The 12426-nt window shown below is 44.2% G+C and overlaps 1 protein-coding gene across 10 annotated transcripts in view; it reads right to left on the bottom strand.

The window, feature by feature from the left end:
* LOC126353812 (heat shock factor protein-like) overlaps positions 1-12426 on the bottom strand; it is a 200957-nt gene that overhangs the window by 85625 nt on the left and 102906 nt on the right. For 6 of the 10 annotated variants that reach the window (XM_050002917.1, XM_050002919.1, XM_050002921.1 and 3 more), the window contains exon 8: positions 11420-11755. The exons of the other annotated variants lie outside the window; for them this stretch is intronic. In XM_050002917.1, the coding sequence (XP_049858874.1) occupies positions 11420-11755 (336 nt within the window). The remainder of the gene's footprint in view (positions 1-11419; positions 11756-12426) is intronic. 10 annotated transcript variants of the gene reach the window in all.

Genomic DNA, 12426 nt, shown 5'->3' with positions numbered 1-12426 from the left:
TCCCTGGTTTGAGGAGGGGAATCAAAATCGCCTCCCTCCACGAGTCAGGGTACGTGCCGGATAACCATATCATATTGAAACAGTTCAGAACTTCCTTGGATGGCAGCAACAGGTGCCGCAGCATGCTGTACCGGATTTGATCAGGACCAGGCGCAGTATCATGAGCCACAGACAGCACAGAATCCAGTTCCCACATTGTGAAGGGGCAGTTATAGGGTTCAAAATTTAGAGACCGGATGTCCAAGTGACCCCTTTCGATGGCAGTGCGGTAGCGGCGGAAATCTGGATCACAGTTAATAGTGGCGGTAGAGTCCGCAAAATGCATGGCCAGTGTCTGGGCAATGTCTCTCGGCGCCGTGAGGAGACATCCCTGATGCAGCAATGCCGTGACAGGGAGCTGGCTGAGTTTCCCGGAAATCCTCCTGATGGCTTCCCATACTTTCGTAGAACTAGTGGAGCGAGATATGGAGTTCAAGAATGATTGCCATGACTGTCGTTTGCTCTCTGTAATCACTCGCCGCGCTCTGGCCCTTGCCACCCGAAAGGCCGCAAGATTGTCAGCTGAGGGATGGCACTTGAAGCGGCGCAGTGCTGCACGGCGGGCGCGGATGGCTGAGTGGCACTCAGTGGTCCACCAAGGGACAGGATGCCTCTTGGGATGACCGGATGACCGTGGGATTGACAATTCAGCAGCATGTGAGATCACGGCTGCAACATGGTCTACCCATTCGTGGACGCTGGCACGGTGTTCCAAAACAACCAGTTGGCTGAAAAGTGTCCAGTCAGCTCTGCAGAGGTGATACAGCCTCATCCAGAGGGGGAAGTGGTCACTAGAATGGAGGTCAGCTGCAGCCTCCCACAGAGCAGAATCCGCGAGTGCTGGACAGCAAAAGGAAAGGTCAATAGCCGATGATGACCCGGAAGCAGTACAGAAATGAGTGGGAGCACCAGAGTTGAGGAGGCACAGTTCTTCAGAAATCATGACGCTTTCCAGAATGCGACCCCTGGGGCAAGTAGTTGGAGAGCCCCATACGGCATTATGAGCATTGAAGTCCCCCAGAAGAAGAAATGGGCGGGGGAGTTGGCTAATAAGGTCCGTGAGAGCCTCAGAGTCTATCGCATCCGGAGGTGGTAAATAAACTAAACAGACTGTGAGCCTCCGACCCACAAGAATGTCAACTGCAACTGCTTGCAAGTTGGTAACGAGAGGGAGCTCAGATGAGGGGTGCATGTCACGGACAAAAACAGCAACACCACCCTTTGCCCTTTGCCCCATCAGATCATCTTTTCGATATATGGTATAGCCCCGTAAAGGAGAATCAGTGGCCCGAAAATGTGTCTCTTGGAGACATAAGCACAAGGGGCACTCTCGTATAAGGAGTTGTAATTCGGCCACATGCGTCCTGAACTCATTCAGGTTCCACTGTAATATGGGAGCCAGTGATCAGGGTGGCTGAACTTTCACCCTGCCTCTGTGCTTTGGAGGAGAGACCGTACTGGCCGGAGATTTATTCCTGGGGCGAGAGGATCGCCCCCGGTCGACATCAATGTCCATAAGTTCCGATGACGACCCACGGGAGATGTCAGACAGTACGAGGGCCTCGTCATCGGACCGACGCTGACTAGTCTCCTCAGGTGGCAGAACCTTCATCTTCTGAGGCTTTGTCTTGGGGGCTTGGAATGCAGAACCTCGTCAACAGTTGCAGGTTGACTCGCCTGGGCAGAAGGCGCCATATGGGGAGAGGCAGGAAGTTCCTCAATGTCAGCAACGACGGCCTTGTCTGATGTAGCGGGGAGAGCCGCAGATTGCAAAACAGCCGCAGCAGCACAAGTGCACTGGCAAGCGCAGGTATTAGTGCTAACACCAGCAACCTCCGTTTGCGTAGCAACAGTGGCCAGTTGTACCGGTTTTTTGAGAGCGGAAGCGAAAGTTGTTGAAAACACAGGAGGTTGCATGGCCTTAAAGAGCTTCTTGGCCTCACCATAGGGGATGCGCTTAGATGTTTTAATCTCCTGTACCTTCCGTTCTTCGAGATAGATGGGGCAGATCCGGGTCCAGACAGGGTGACTCCCAGAGCAATTCACGCACTTCACAGGCGATGAACAATCGGCTCCGTCATGGGCAGGTTGACCACATTTACCACAAGTGGCTATCCCATTGCACCCCAACGTAGTATGCCCAAAGCGCTGACATTTAAAACAGCGCATTGGGTTGGGGAAATATGGCCGTACGGGCAAACGTAAGAACCCCGCTTTAACATGCTCTGGGAGTCTCGGGCAACTGAACGTGAGAATAAACGAGTCAGATTTGACGAGGTCCCCATTGACTCGTTTCATAATGTGCTGCACGTCAACAATTCCTTCGTCAGCCCACTCAGATTTTAACACGTCTATGGGGATATCCACCAAGTCCCTACACGTCACAACACCCTTACTATAATTCAAAGTGGAGTGGAGCTCGGTCTCGACAGCGTACTCTCCTAGACAATTGGCTTTCCGAAGGGCAGCGACTTGACGGGAACTAGAAGTTTCAACTAACAGAGTCCCATTGCGCAGTCACTTTACAGATTTCAGTGTTCCTGCAATTCCCTCAAGACCCTTGTGGATGTAAAAGGGAGAAACCCTCTCAAAGCTACCCTCCTTCCGTTTAATAATCAAAAACACATTCTGATTATCAGCATGTGCTCCGTTACTACATTCTGTTAAATCTCTAGCAACACCAGACGCTGGAGGACTCGCAGCGCGTAGCCGCTTTTTCGATGGGGTGTGTTTTCCTACCAGTGGCCCACCCAAGCCACTGGTAGGGGGAAATGTAGAGGTCGAAGGGTCCATTGCGGTCCCACGAGCAGCTAGGGAACTAAAAGTCCGCTCAGACAGAGCCCTGCGTGCCTGAGTAAGCCTTATACAACTGGGGTGCGGCAGGTGCCCCAGAGGTTGCCCGCTTGCGACTGTTCCACCCCAACAGCCATGCATCTTCTAGGCGCGGAGCACACCGAAAGATTGAGGGGTTTTTATAGAGGTTGGCCTTCCTCGCAATCCAGGCGGTCAAGCCAAGATTACCATTCCCTGCAGCACACAACATTTCACCGCCGCGCCGTACGGTGGTCGCTGAAGCATGTCCGGGGGTTATGGTGACAGGACACTGGCGGCGCAGACCAGTCCCCAGCTCAGGACCCCGGGGTCGCCAAGCCTATGTAAAGCAAATATGGGAGACGGTGTTGAGGCTCTGGAGAATGTGGATATGGTGATCTCTCCCTTGATCCAAATCACGAAAATGTCTTCAACGAATCTGAACCAGATGAGGGGTTTGGGATCTGAGAGGTTAGGAAGGATTCTTGTAGATGGATCATGAATAAGTTGGCATACGATGGTGCTGTGTGGATGCTCACTGCCACACCCAGATTTGTTTGTAGGTGGCACCTTGAAAGGAGAAGAGATTGTATGTGACGATATAGCAGGTCATGGAGACCAGGGAAGAGGCGGTAGGTTTGGAATCTTTTAGGCATTGGGGAAGGTCCCTGGACACTAGGGATGTTAGTGTCCATATCAAACTTACCAACCACCAGCAATACTTCCCCTTTGACAGCTGCCACCTGTTCCATGCAAATAAATCCCTTGCATACAGCCTAACCAACTGTGGCCGTTGCATCTGTAGTGACAAGCAGTTCCTCTTGAAATAAACCAAGGATCTCCCTGAAGCCTTCAAAGACTAATACCCTCCCAAACCTGTGCAGAAACATATCTCCTGTGCCTTTTCTCTCTTGGCTTTGGGTTGAGTGTGACTGGTAGGGTTGGTGGTGAAAAAGTGTTTCCACTGTAACACCTGGGAGAAGGAGAGTCTTTAACAAGCCCATCAGGCATGAATTTGAGAGTGGAGCTAGAGATAAGGCCTTTGGAAAGGACTCATACTTCTGTGGGACTGAGGCTTTTGGAGCAAAAGTTAATGATTGTGTTTCAGGTCTGATTAGATTCTGGATTCTATATGGCGATGGGAGGGAGTTTCTGAAGGTGTGGTAAATGCTGTAGGTGTTTGAGGCATTGTTTGCTGGTTATGAGGAGTGGGGGAGGTTTGGAGGCTGCTGTAGAGGTGGTGGAAGGTGGGAGTAGGTGGTGATCAGGTTGGAAAGTATTTTGAAGTGGTGTTTGCATGTTGCTCTTGTTCCTGGGGGCCAAGTGTTCCAATGTGAGAGATGGGATGCACGAATTTGGGATTACAGAGAAGAAGAATTTTATGGATGGAGATGAGGAATTATGATGGAGAGGGCTGGCAGAATCTGAACAGATGGAGGTCACCACGGAAGGGCTGGGTTGTTTGGGGGAAGAGACCAAACTGCAAGGTCATAGGTCTCATCGGATTAGGGAAGGATGGGGAAGGAAGTCGGCCGTGCCCTTTCAAAGGAACGATCCCGGCATTTGGCTGGAGTGATTTAGGGAAATCACGGAAAACCTAAATCAGGATGGCCGGAAGTGGGATTGGACTGTCGTCGTCCTGAATATGAGTCCAGTGTGCGAACCACCGCGCCACCTCGCTCGGTCGCCATGGAAGGACTGGTTGCAGACAGAGATGGGTAATTTGATGGTAAGGTCATTTGGTGATGAGATTCTATGAGCTAGGCAAAATGCAGGAACAATATGTGTTCTCATGAGGGATAAGGAAACTTTTCTGTATTGGCAAAGATGGAAAGAGCAAGGATCTACAGTAGAAGATAAAAACTGGGTGAAAGTTAAGTAAATTACATAAAAATATGTGGATGAAAATCACGAGACAAACTGAACAGATGAGGTATGAGGAAAAAAAGTGAAACCTGAGGGAGTAGGCCTGACAGTGAAAGGTGAAAATGAACTAAACTATTTATGAAAACACAATGTGATCAAAGACAAAAATTAATAGAAAGATGGCAATGTGGGATGCAGCTCGGTGGGTGGATGCGTGTGAAGAGAGGTGACTGCATATGTAAATCTACTGAAGAAGGTTAGTACCTGCACTCTGGAATAAGGGAAGAAAACAAGATTGAAGGGGGGGGGGGGGGGGTGATTGGTAGGTAGGCCGAGGTTCAACAAGTTCCTATGGCACAGGAAGGTACAGAAAATAAAATGCAAAAAATACATGAGAATAAGAGAGGAAGAGTGGTCAATTTGAAGGTCTAGGATAAATTATATCACCCACCCAGAAACAAAGCAGTACTCCCTTCATGACTCAGTACCACACAGGACTGAAGCAACTGAATCACATTCTCTGCCAGGGTTTCAACTACCTCTCATTGCACCCTGAAATGAGGAATATCCTACCCACCATCCTCCTCACTCCTCCCAGAGTGGTATTCCACCACCCACAGAACCAACACAATATCGTCACTCCACCCTACACAACACCCTCACCCAACCCCTTGGCTCACAGCTCATATCCCTACAGAACACCTACATACAACACCCACCTCATACATCCTCCCACCACCACCTACTCCAGACTGGCAACAGGCACCTCCTATCCTATCAAAGGCTATCTATGAAAGCAGCCATGTGATCTACAAATTACGGTGGAACCATTGCAACGCTTCTACTCGGGCACGGCAATCAACAAGCAATATATCCACATGAATGGCTACTTACAAGTTGCAGCCAAGTGACAACTGGGACACCCCATTGCTGAACATGCTGTCCAACACAATGTAATTCACTTCAATGACTGCTTCACAGTGTCACCTGAATTTTCCCTACCAACACTAGCTTTACAGAACTGTGCAGGTGGGGACTCTCCCCGTAATATATCCTACGTTCCCGTAACCTCACTAGCCTAAACCTTTTTAAGTTCTTGAACTACACCTATCCATCCCTTTCACAACATACCCACAAGTCTTCTTGCCCCTCCTTTACTCCTCCTCCAAAGAACCTCCTGACAGCATCTAGCAGCCCTACCCTGTCCCCACCATGTCCCTGCAAACTCCCACAGGCAGCACTACACCTTCTTCCACCTTTACCCTGTTACACCTCATCCTCCCACCTCAGCCTCCTCCTCATTCCTCCCAACCACAGATCACTTTCCCATCAGGCACAGTTGCTCTACACAGTTCACCCTCAGCAGCCAGAGACAGTGGCCATGTGTGTGTGAGTTGTGCTTAAAGTGGATGTGTTAGTTTTCTACTTTAGATTGAGGCCTTTTGGCCTAAAAGCTCAAATGCAACAGTCTTTTTGTTATGCCTGTCTGCAACTCAATGTCTCCTCTACATGGTGAGCAATCTGTCATTTCCATAATATTGTTGTTTACTAATATGGTCTACATTATTTCAAGAAAGATAATTTGTATGCATTTCAGTTCTTTTAAACAAACTGTTACATTAAACTATGCTAAGAACACAAAAAACAAGACTGAGAAGAAGTCCTTCCCTTGCCGTTATTTGAATTCTTGGGCCAAATTAGCTTAATTGCAAATTAAAGGGGTTAATAAATTAAGAAGTAATGTTTGCATATCATTCTGATCCTTGGACACAGAGAAGTATATATAACCGAAACAACAGACAAAAAGAAAACCCAATGCTTAAAAAAAGGGGACTAGAGGCCACAATAGTCAACCAAGCAGCAATAACCCTGGAGCGAAGATCAGCAGACAAAAAGAGTGAAAAGACAATGCTTCAATGACTGCAAAACCAAAGTATACAAGATTACAGAAAACATTAGAAAAGGAAGTACATTGAAACCTTCTTTTTCGGACTATTCAACCATAAGTCAGATGGATACTTAAAAATCTGGATACTCCAGGTCAGAAGAAACTGAGTAGCATGGATTAAATGTTGTAACATATGTTGTATTTATTTTCAGATAAAGAAAAAATTATACATTAGCTATATTATTCAAAGGCTATATTGATATTCACCATAAAGAGGACACACTGGGTTGCAGACAGAAAAGAAAACACACACACATTTACACAAGCAATCACCTCACGCAGTCATGGCCACTATCTCGGGTCGTTTTTATTTCTGAAGAAGGATTTGGCCAAAAGCTCATTGTGTAACAGTCTTTTCATTGTGCCTGTCTGCAACTCAACATGTCATCTTCACTGTGAGTAGCAATCTATCCTTTTCATAATATTTTAATATTACAACCTGGACTTCCCATTGTCAAATTATATATTATTTTCACATAAATACTGACTGGATATTGAAGGGGAAAAAGGAAGTTTTATACACTGAAATAATCAGGAACTTTCTTTTGGGCCAGATTTTCATGTCACTTATATGCAGCACTACCATAAAGTCATTTCACTAGCAACAGTTCAGCTGACGTTATTTTCACCTATCATTCTAAATAAACAATTATTCAGTCCATCTGTGTTGTTGCCTCTGTACATGCCATAATTGTGGTAAACCCTGTTACCAGTACCTTTCACCATCTGCCTCACTCCCGATCTGTATGCTGTGCTGGCTGCATTTGCAACTGACTGTGCCAGCAGACCACACATGTTGTTCGAAGCACTGAGGTAAAGCTTGCTCGCCCTAGATGCAGCGATCGGCACCAGAGGCTCCACCACTGGCCTACTGTGCACGGCTACACCACCAGCTGTGCACATAGACTAAAAAATAGCACCATTAACATCAGTGATGTCTACGCGCTTGTCTATATCTAGGCCAACAAGTGCCTTCCAGCTTCAATCTACACTGTGCTGTCAACCGTTACTTATTGTGCAGCCCTCCAGACTTAGACGATGTTATTGTACAGTGTGCCATCATGTATTTTAGCCTACCAATAAACAGATTCAAAAACTCATTTCATTTGCTGTGTGACACAACAATACTGTCTTCAGATTGAATTCTAATTTTGTCAGATAATCCATCATAGTTGGCATCATAGTCATTTCACAGCAGTTCAGAAAGTTAATACAGTGATTAAATTGATCTGACAAAGAAATATAAATAAAAAAATTACAATTACCCCAATTAACTGGATAAAAAATTGCCACAGTATTAAGATAATGATTTAAAAATAAAAAATATCGAAGTACCTGATGATATTTGAACACATTACTTTTTGGAAGTGAGGCTTGTACCTTGACCATTAGGCTGCATAACCTGGCTGAGGTGACAAAGAAATAGAAATAAAAAATTACACTCAACCCAATTAATTGGATAAAGAATAGCCAAGCTGAATAAAAAATAGCCAAGGTTTTAGATAATGATTTAAAAATAAAAAAATATTCGAAGTATCTGATGTTATTAGAACCCACTATCTTTTGCATTGATGTCTGCACCTTGATCATTACACTGCACTACCAGTCTGTTAAACATACCATTTTTTTTTTAAGTTAAAGAGCCTCACATGATATCCTGAAATTTATTTTGACAATTACTCACAAACTAGGACCCACCAGGGCGAATGGCTACTGGGTGTGACACTTGGGACCTCGATTTAATCACTGTATAGATGATTTCAAAAGGTTAATCCCACCACTGGGAACCTCTCCTTGTGAGCATCATGGAATCAAAGCAACGCTTCAATGTAAAACTCATCAGCAATATTTTTCAACAATTCTTCTTTATCTATCCTTGGCAGTGCATCTAACTTTTTGTCCATGGGCACTACCACCTTCTTTCTCTTTAATGTCATTTTACACTCACAACAACAGGGGACAACATAGTACTGTACAGATAATGCCAACATGTTAACTGAAAAATTGCCAGGATTGGGTGAACTTAAATTTAATGATTCTGGGTATAGATTGTTGCCACTGTTGATCTTGAGTGTCAATCAAACACTGTCCAGTAACTGTCCTATTAAGAAAAATGCTCTGGGTCAATCAGATGCCGATAAATGAGTTTCCACAACACAACAAAATTAGGCTATAAATAACGGTCATTAAATATAGATAACAAGTTTTCAGGTGGGGAAGGAAACTGACGTTGTGACTTTCTCTCTTCCAAAGAAAACATTTAAGTATTCAATATAATCAATTTACAGAAAACACATAATCACAAACCAATAAATCGGATGTTTAGAGGGATTTGAACCACACTTCTCCTGAAAGTGACACCTATGAGCTAAACGCTGTGTCGTGTCGTTGTCAGAGGTATTAGAAATGGATGAAAAGGAATTTACACATGCAGTTCCAAAACTGTAGACATTGGCGAGGAAAGAGGATTGGTTTGAGCTAACAGAGAAAATTAGTACACATGATGTGAAATGAGGAATATCATCCCCACTATATTCCCCACCCTTTCCATGATGATCTTCTACTGTCCACTCAACCTAAGCAATCTCATTGTCTTTACACTAACCTTGCTCTCAACTCATTTCCTCATGGCTCATATCCCTGTAACAGACCAAGGTGCAAGATCTGTTCCACACGTCGTACACACCACCACCACCACCACCACCTTCAGCCCTGTCAGGTATCTGCCAGCCCTGTTGCAGGTATCCCACAACCCCTCACAGCCAACTACAGGCAGGGTCATCTGTGAAAGCAGCCATGTGATCTACCAAGTTAGCAACAACCACTGTGCTACATTCTACATGGGTATGAAACCTAACAAGCTGCCTGTCCACATAAATGGCCATTGCCACACTGCGGCCAAGAGACGGCTGGACAACCCACCTTCTCAGCACTCCTCTCAACGCGTTGTACTTCATGTTAACGACTGCTTCACACAGCCTGCGCCTCCTGAATTTTTCCCACCAACACAAACTCTTCTGAACTGTGCAGTGGGAACACTCTCTTCACAATATCATTCACTCCCATAACCAGTTTCAACCTCTGGCATTCTGTGTCCTTCACCTGCTTATTTCCTTCCCTGCTCCCACTCCAGTACCACACAAGCCACCTATCCTGTGTAGTAGTTCCCCCTTCTTTACTTCTCTCCTCTTTCTCCCTCAATCGAACCCCCCACCCCCCTCTCCCTCTGCCCCCACCAGCACAGTTGCACCTAACAGCCCTAGTCTATCGCCACTGAATTCATAGCTGCTCCTATAGGCAGTACCAGCATTTTCCCTCACCACTGCCCATGTATTGTTCTTGTGTGAAAGTGAGCAAGATTTCTGCATCTGATGAAGACTGTGGCATTCTAATCACTCATCCACTACTGTTGCTATTTTGACACTGATAAGTTAGAAGAAGGCTGCACAATAGCGTGTGTACCATGGTCATCTTTCATATGGTTTAATGTAGTATTTGTATCAGTCTTTCCTTCTCATCCCATCCAGTAAGTCTCCCCTGACCCGGGGTTCTGGGCAACTTTTCTGAACTGTACCCCTTTCCCTAAACCTCTCTAGTCCTTTTCCTCCACCCCTCTTCCTTCCCCTCCAACTCTTCTGCCAGAAGGAGGAGCCACTAGCTCCAAAATCTTGTAGAAGTTAAATCCTTTAGCGTGCATGTTCCCCTGCCGCTGCTGGGCGAGTAGATACTTTTTTATCTATATGCTCATATTATATTATTATTATATTATCATAATTGATTATTTTCATTGTTAAACACATTCATCTGATGGTTTGGAACAGTATTAGAGTCTGGCCTCTTTTCTATTACAGTTCAATGTTCCATTATGCACTCTGCCCTAATACTATGCAGAAAACACACAATTTCTTAAAGTCAAAATCTTCTACCACCACTTTATAGCTGCCTAAATATCAATTACTACATCCTCTTTTGTCAGAAAAACCACTGGTTCATTATTATTTTAATGATTCTTCGGGACTAAGCGAGCATTAGCTACAGAGTCATGGAAGGTACCAACTGGTAAATAATACAACGATATCTTTTTAATTAAAGAAATGGTTGCTTTCAAGAGCATTAACATGAAGCAAAGAATAATTTTTTCACACAATAGCAAACACATTTTCAGCAGTGCTTTTTACATCAATTCTTGAAACATCTGTTTCCCACTGTCCAATCTGTCCTGCCAATTTCTACCTGAAAGATATACAAAACTGTGTGTTTCTTTTCAGATTTTAAAAAAGCCTCTTGGACATAAAGTCTTAAGAGCAGAGATGAGTGGAATGAATCAGTCACATCCAAAACAAAGGAAGCATTCCAGTACTTATCTATGATGGTTTATATGAAATCACAGAAAAACTAAATTAGGATGACTGGAAAGATGCAATTCCATAGCATAACAACTGTGCCACCTCACACAGTATAAGCTAGAAGAGAGAAACTTAGTATTTATATATTACTTATGCTGAAACTGAATGAGAACTACACTATCACAATTTTTTAATTAAAAAAATAAGGAAAAGAACATATTTACACTGTCACAAATAATTAAAGTCACATAATTGCATTTTCGGTATCTGTAATTACTGGAAGAGGCTAGAATGCTCCTTGTGAATTTACAAATATAAAAAGCTACTGGAAAAAAAGGAGCTTAACATGAATAAACTGTATTAGAAATAAAAAAAAAAAACATTTGCAAGTAACTCAAAATAACCACACCTGTTAATAAAAGTATCAGATGCATTGTTGCCAGCACATGCAAGAGTCAAGTTCGCGTCTCCATTTGAAGCACTGGATGGTGGCACTTTGTCATTATTCAAAGGCTCACTTGGAACAAATGTTTTGCAATCTGATGATCCTAATGTATCAGTCTCAGTTTTTGCTACTGCTGCGGCAGCTGCTGCTGCTGCATTACTAATAGCAGAAATAGCAGCATCATTAGCAGCCACCAAAGATATCTCAATATCATCTGTTCCTCTTTCTGGTATTGTCTTCCCACTATTTTCATATACGTAGGTGTTTACTTTGTCTTTAACTCTCTCCAGTGTAACGGAGCTGAAGAATAAAATAAACTACAATCACTCTTAAGATAATGACTAAGGCTAAGACTAAGACTAAAGCTAAAGTTAGTAATTACCGTAGATAACCACTGAAAAATACACTTCAAAGAAATGAGGCACATTTCTTCAATGCCACCATTCACTGCCTTATAAAACAAAAACTCCAGCTCTCAAGTGTATAAGATTCACACATGACTGGATATTGGAGTTGGAGAGGAACAAACTGATGCTCTCTATTGACTAAATTTAAGGTGAAATTTTACTGGCCCACAGTGGTAATCCAGATGTGGTTGTTATTGTTCCCATGGTGTCTGGTGGCAGTCAGGATATGGTCAGTTTCTTGTACATCTTCCACAGAAGTGTCTGTGGCTGCCTCATGAGCTCAGTCTATTCGTACACTAGATACTGCTGGCAGCCACGATAATGGATGCCTTAAACCATCATTGTAGTTAGTGGAGGACTTCACTATCTCAGTCATCTCTCGTACAGTGGTAAAAACCTTCTACAATATTTTACAAGATGAGATGAACTCTGGCCATGAAAGCCTACGTCTGAACATTTGAACTCATCCCTTCTTCTGTCAATGTACATCGAGCCTCAACATTCTTGCTACAAATTTTAGATGTATGTTGGCTTGTATTCCTCCTTATTTACGACAGATTGCCT

The sequence above is a fragment of the Schistocerca gregaria genome, chromosome 3 (assembly GCF_023897955.1).
Source record: "Schistocerca gregaria isolate iqSchGreg1 chromosome 3, iqSchGreg1.2, whole genome shotgun sequence".
NCBI lineage: Eukaryota > Metazoa > Arthropoda > Insecta > Orthoptera > Acrididae > Schistocerca > Schistocerca gregaria.
The sequence above is the reverse complement of the archived record's forward strand: the minus strand, read 5'-3'. Positions and strand labels throughout refer to the sequence as shown.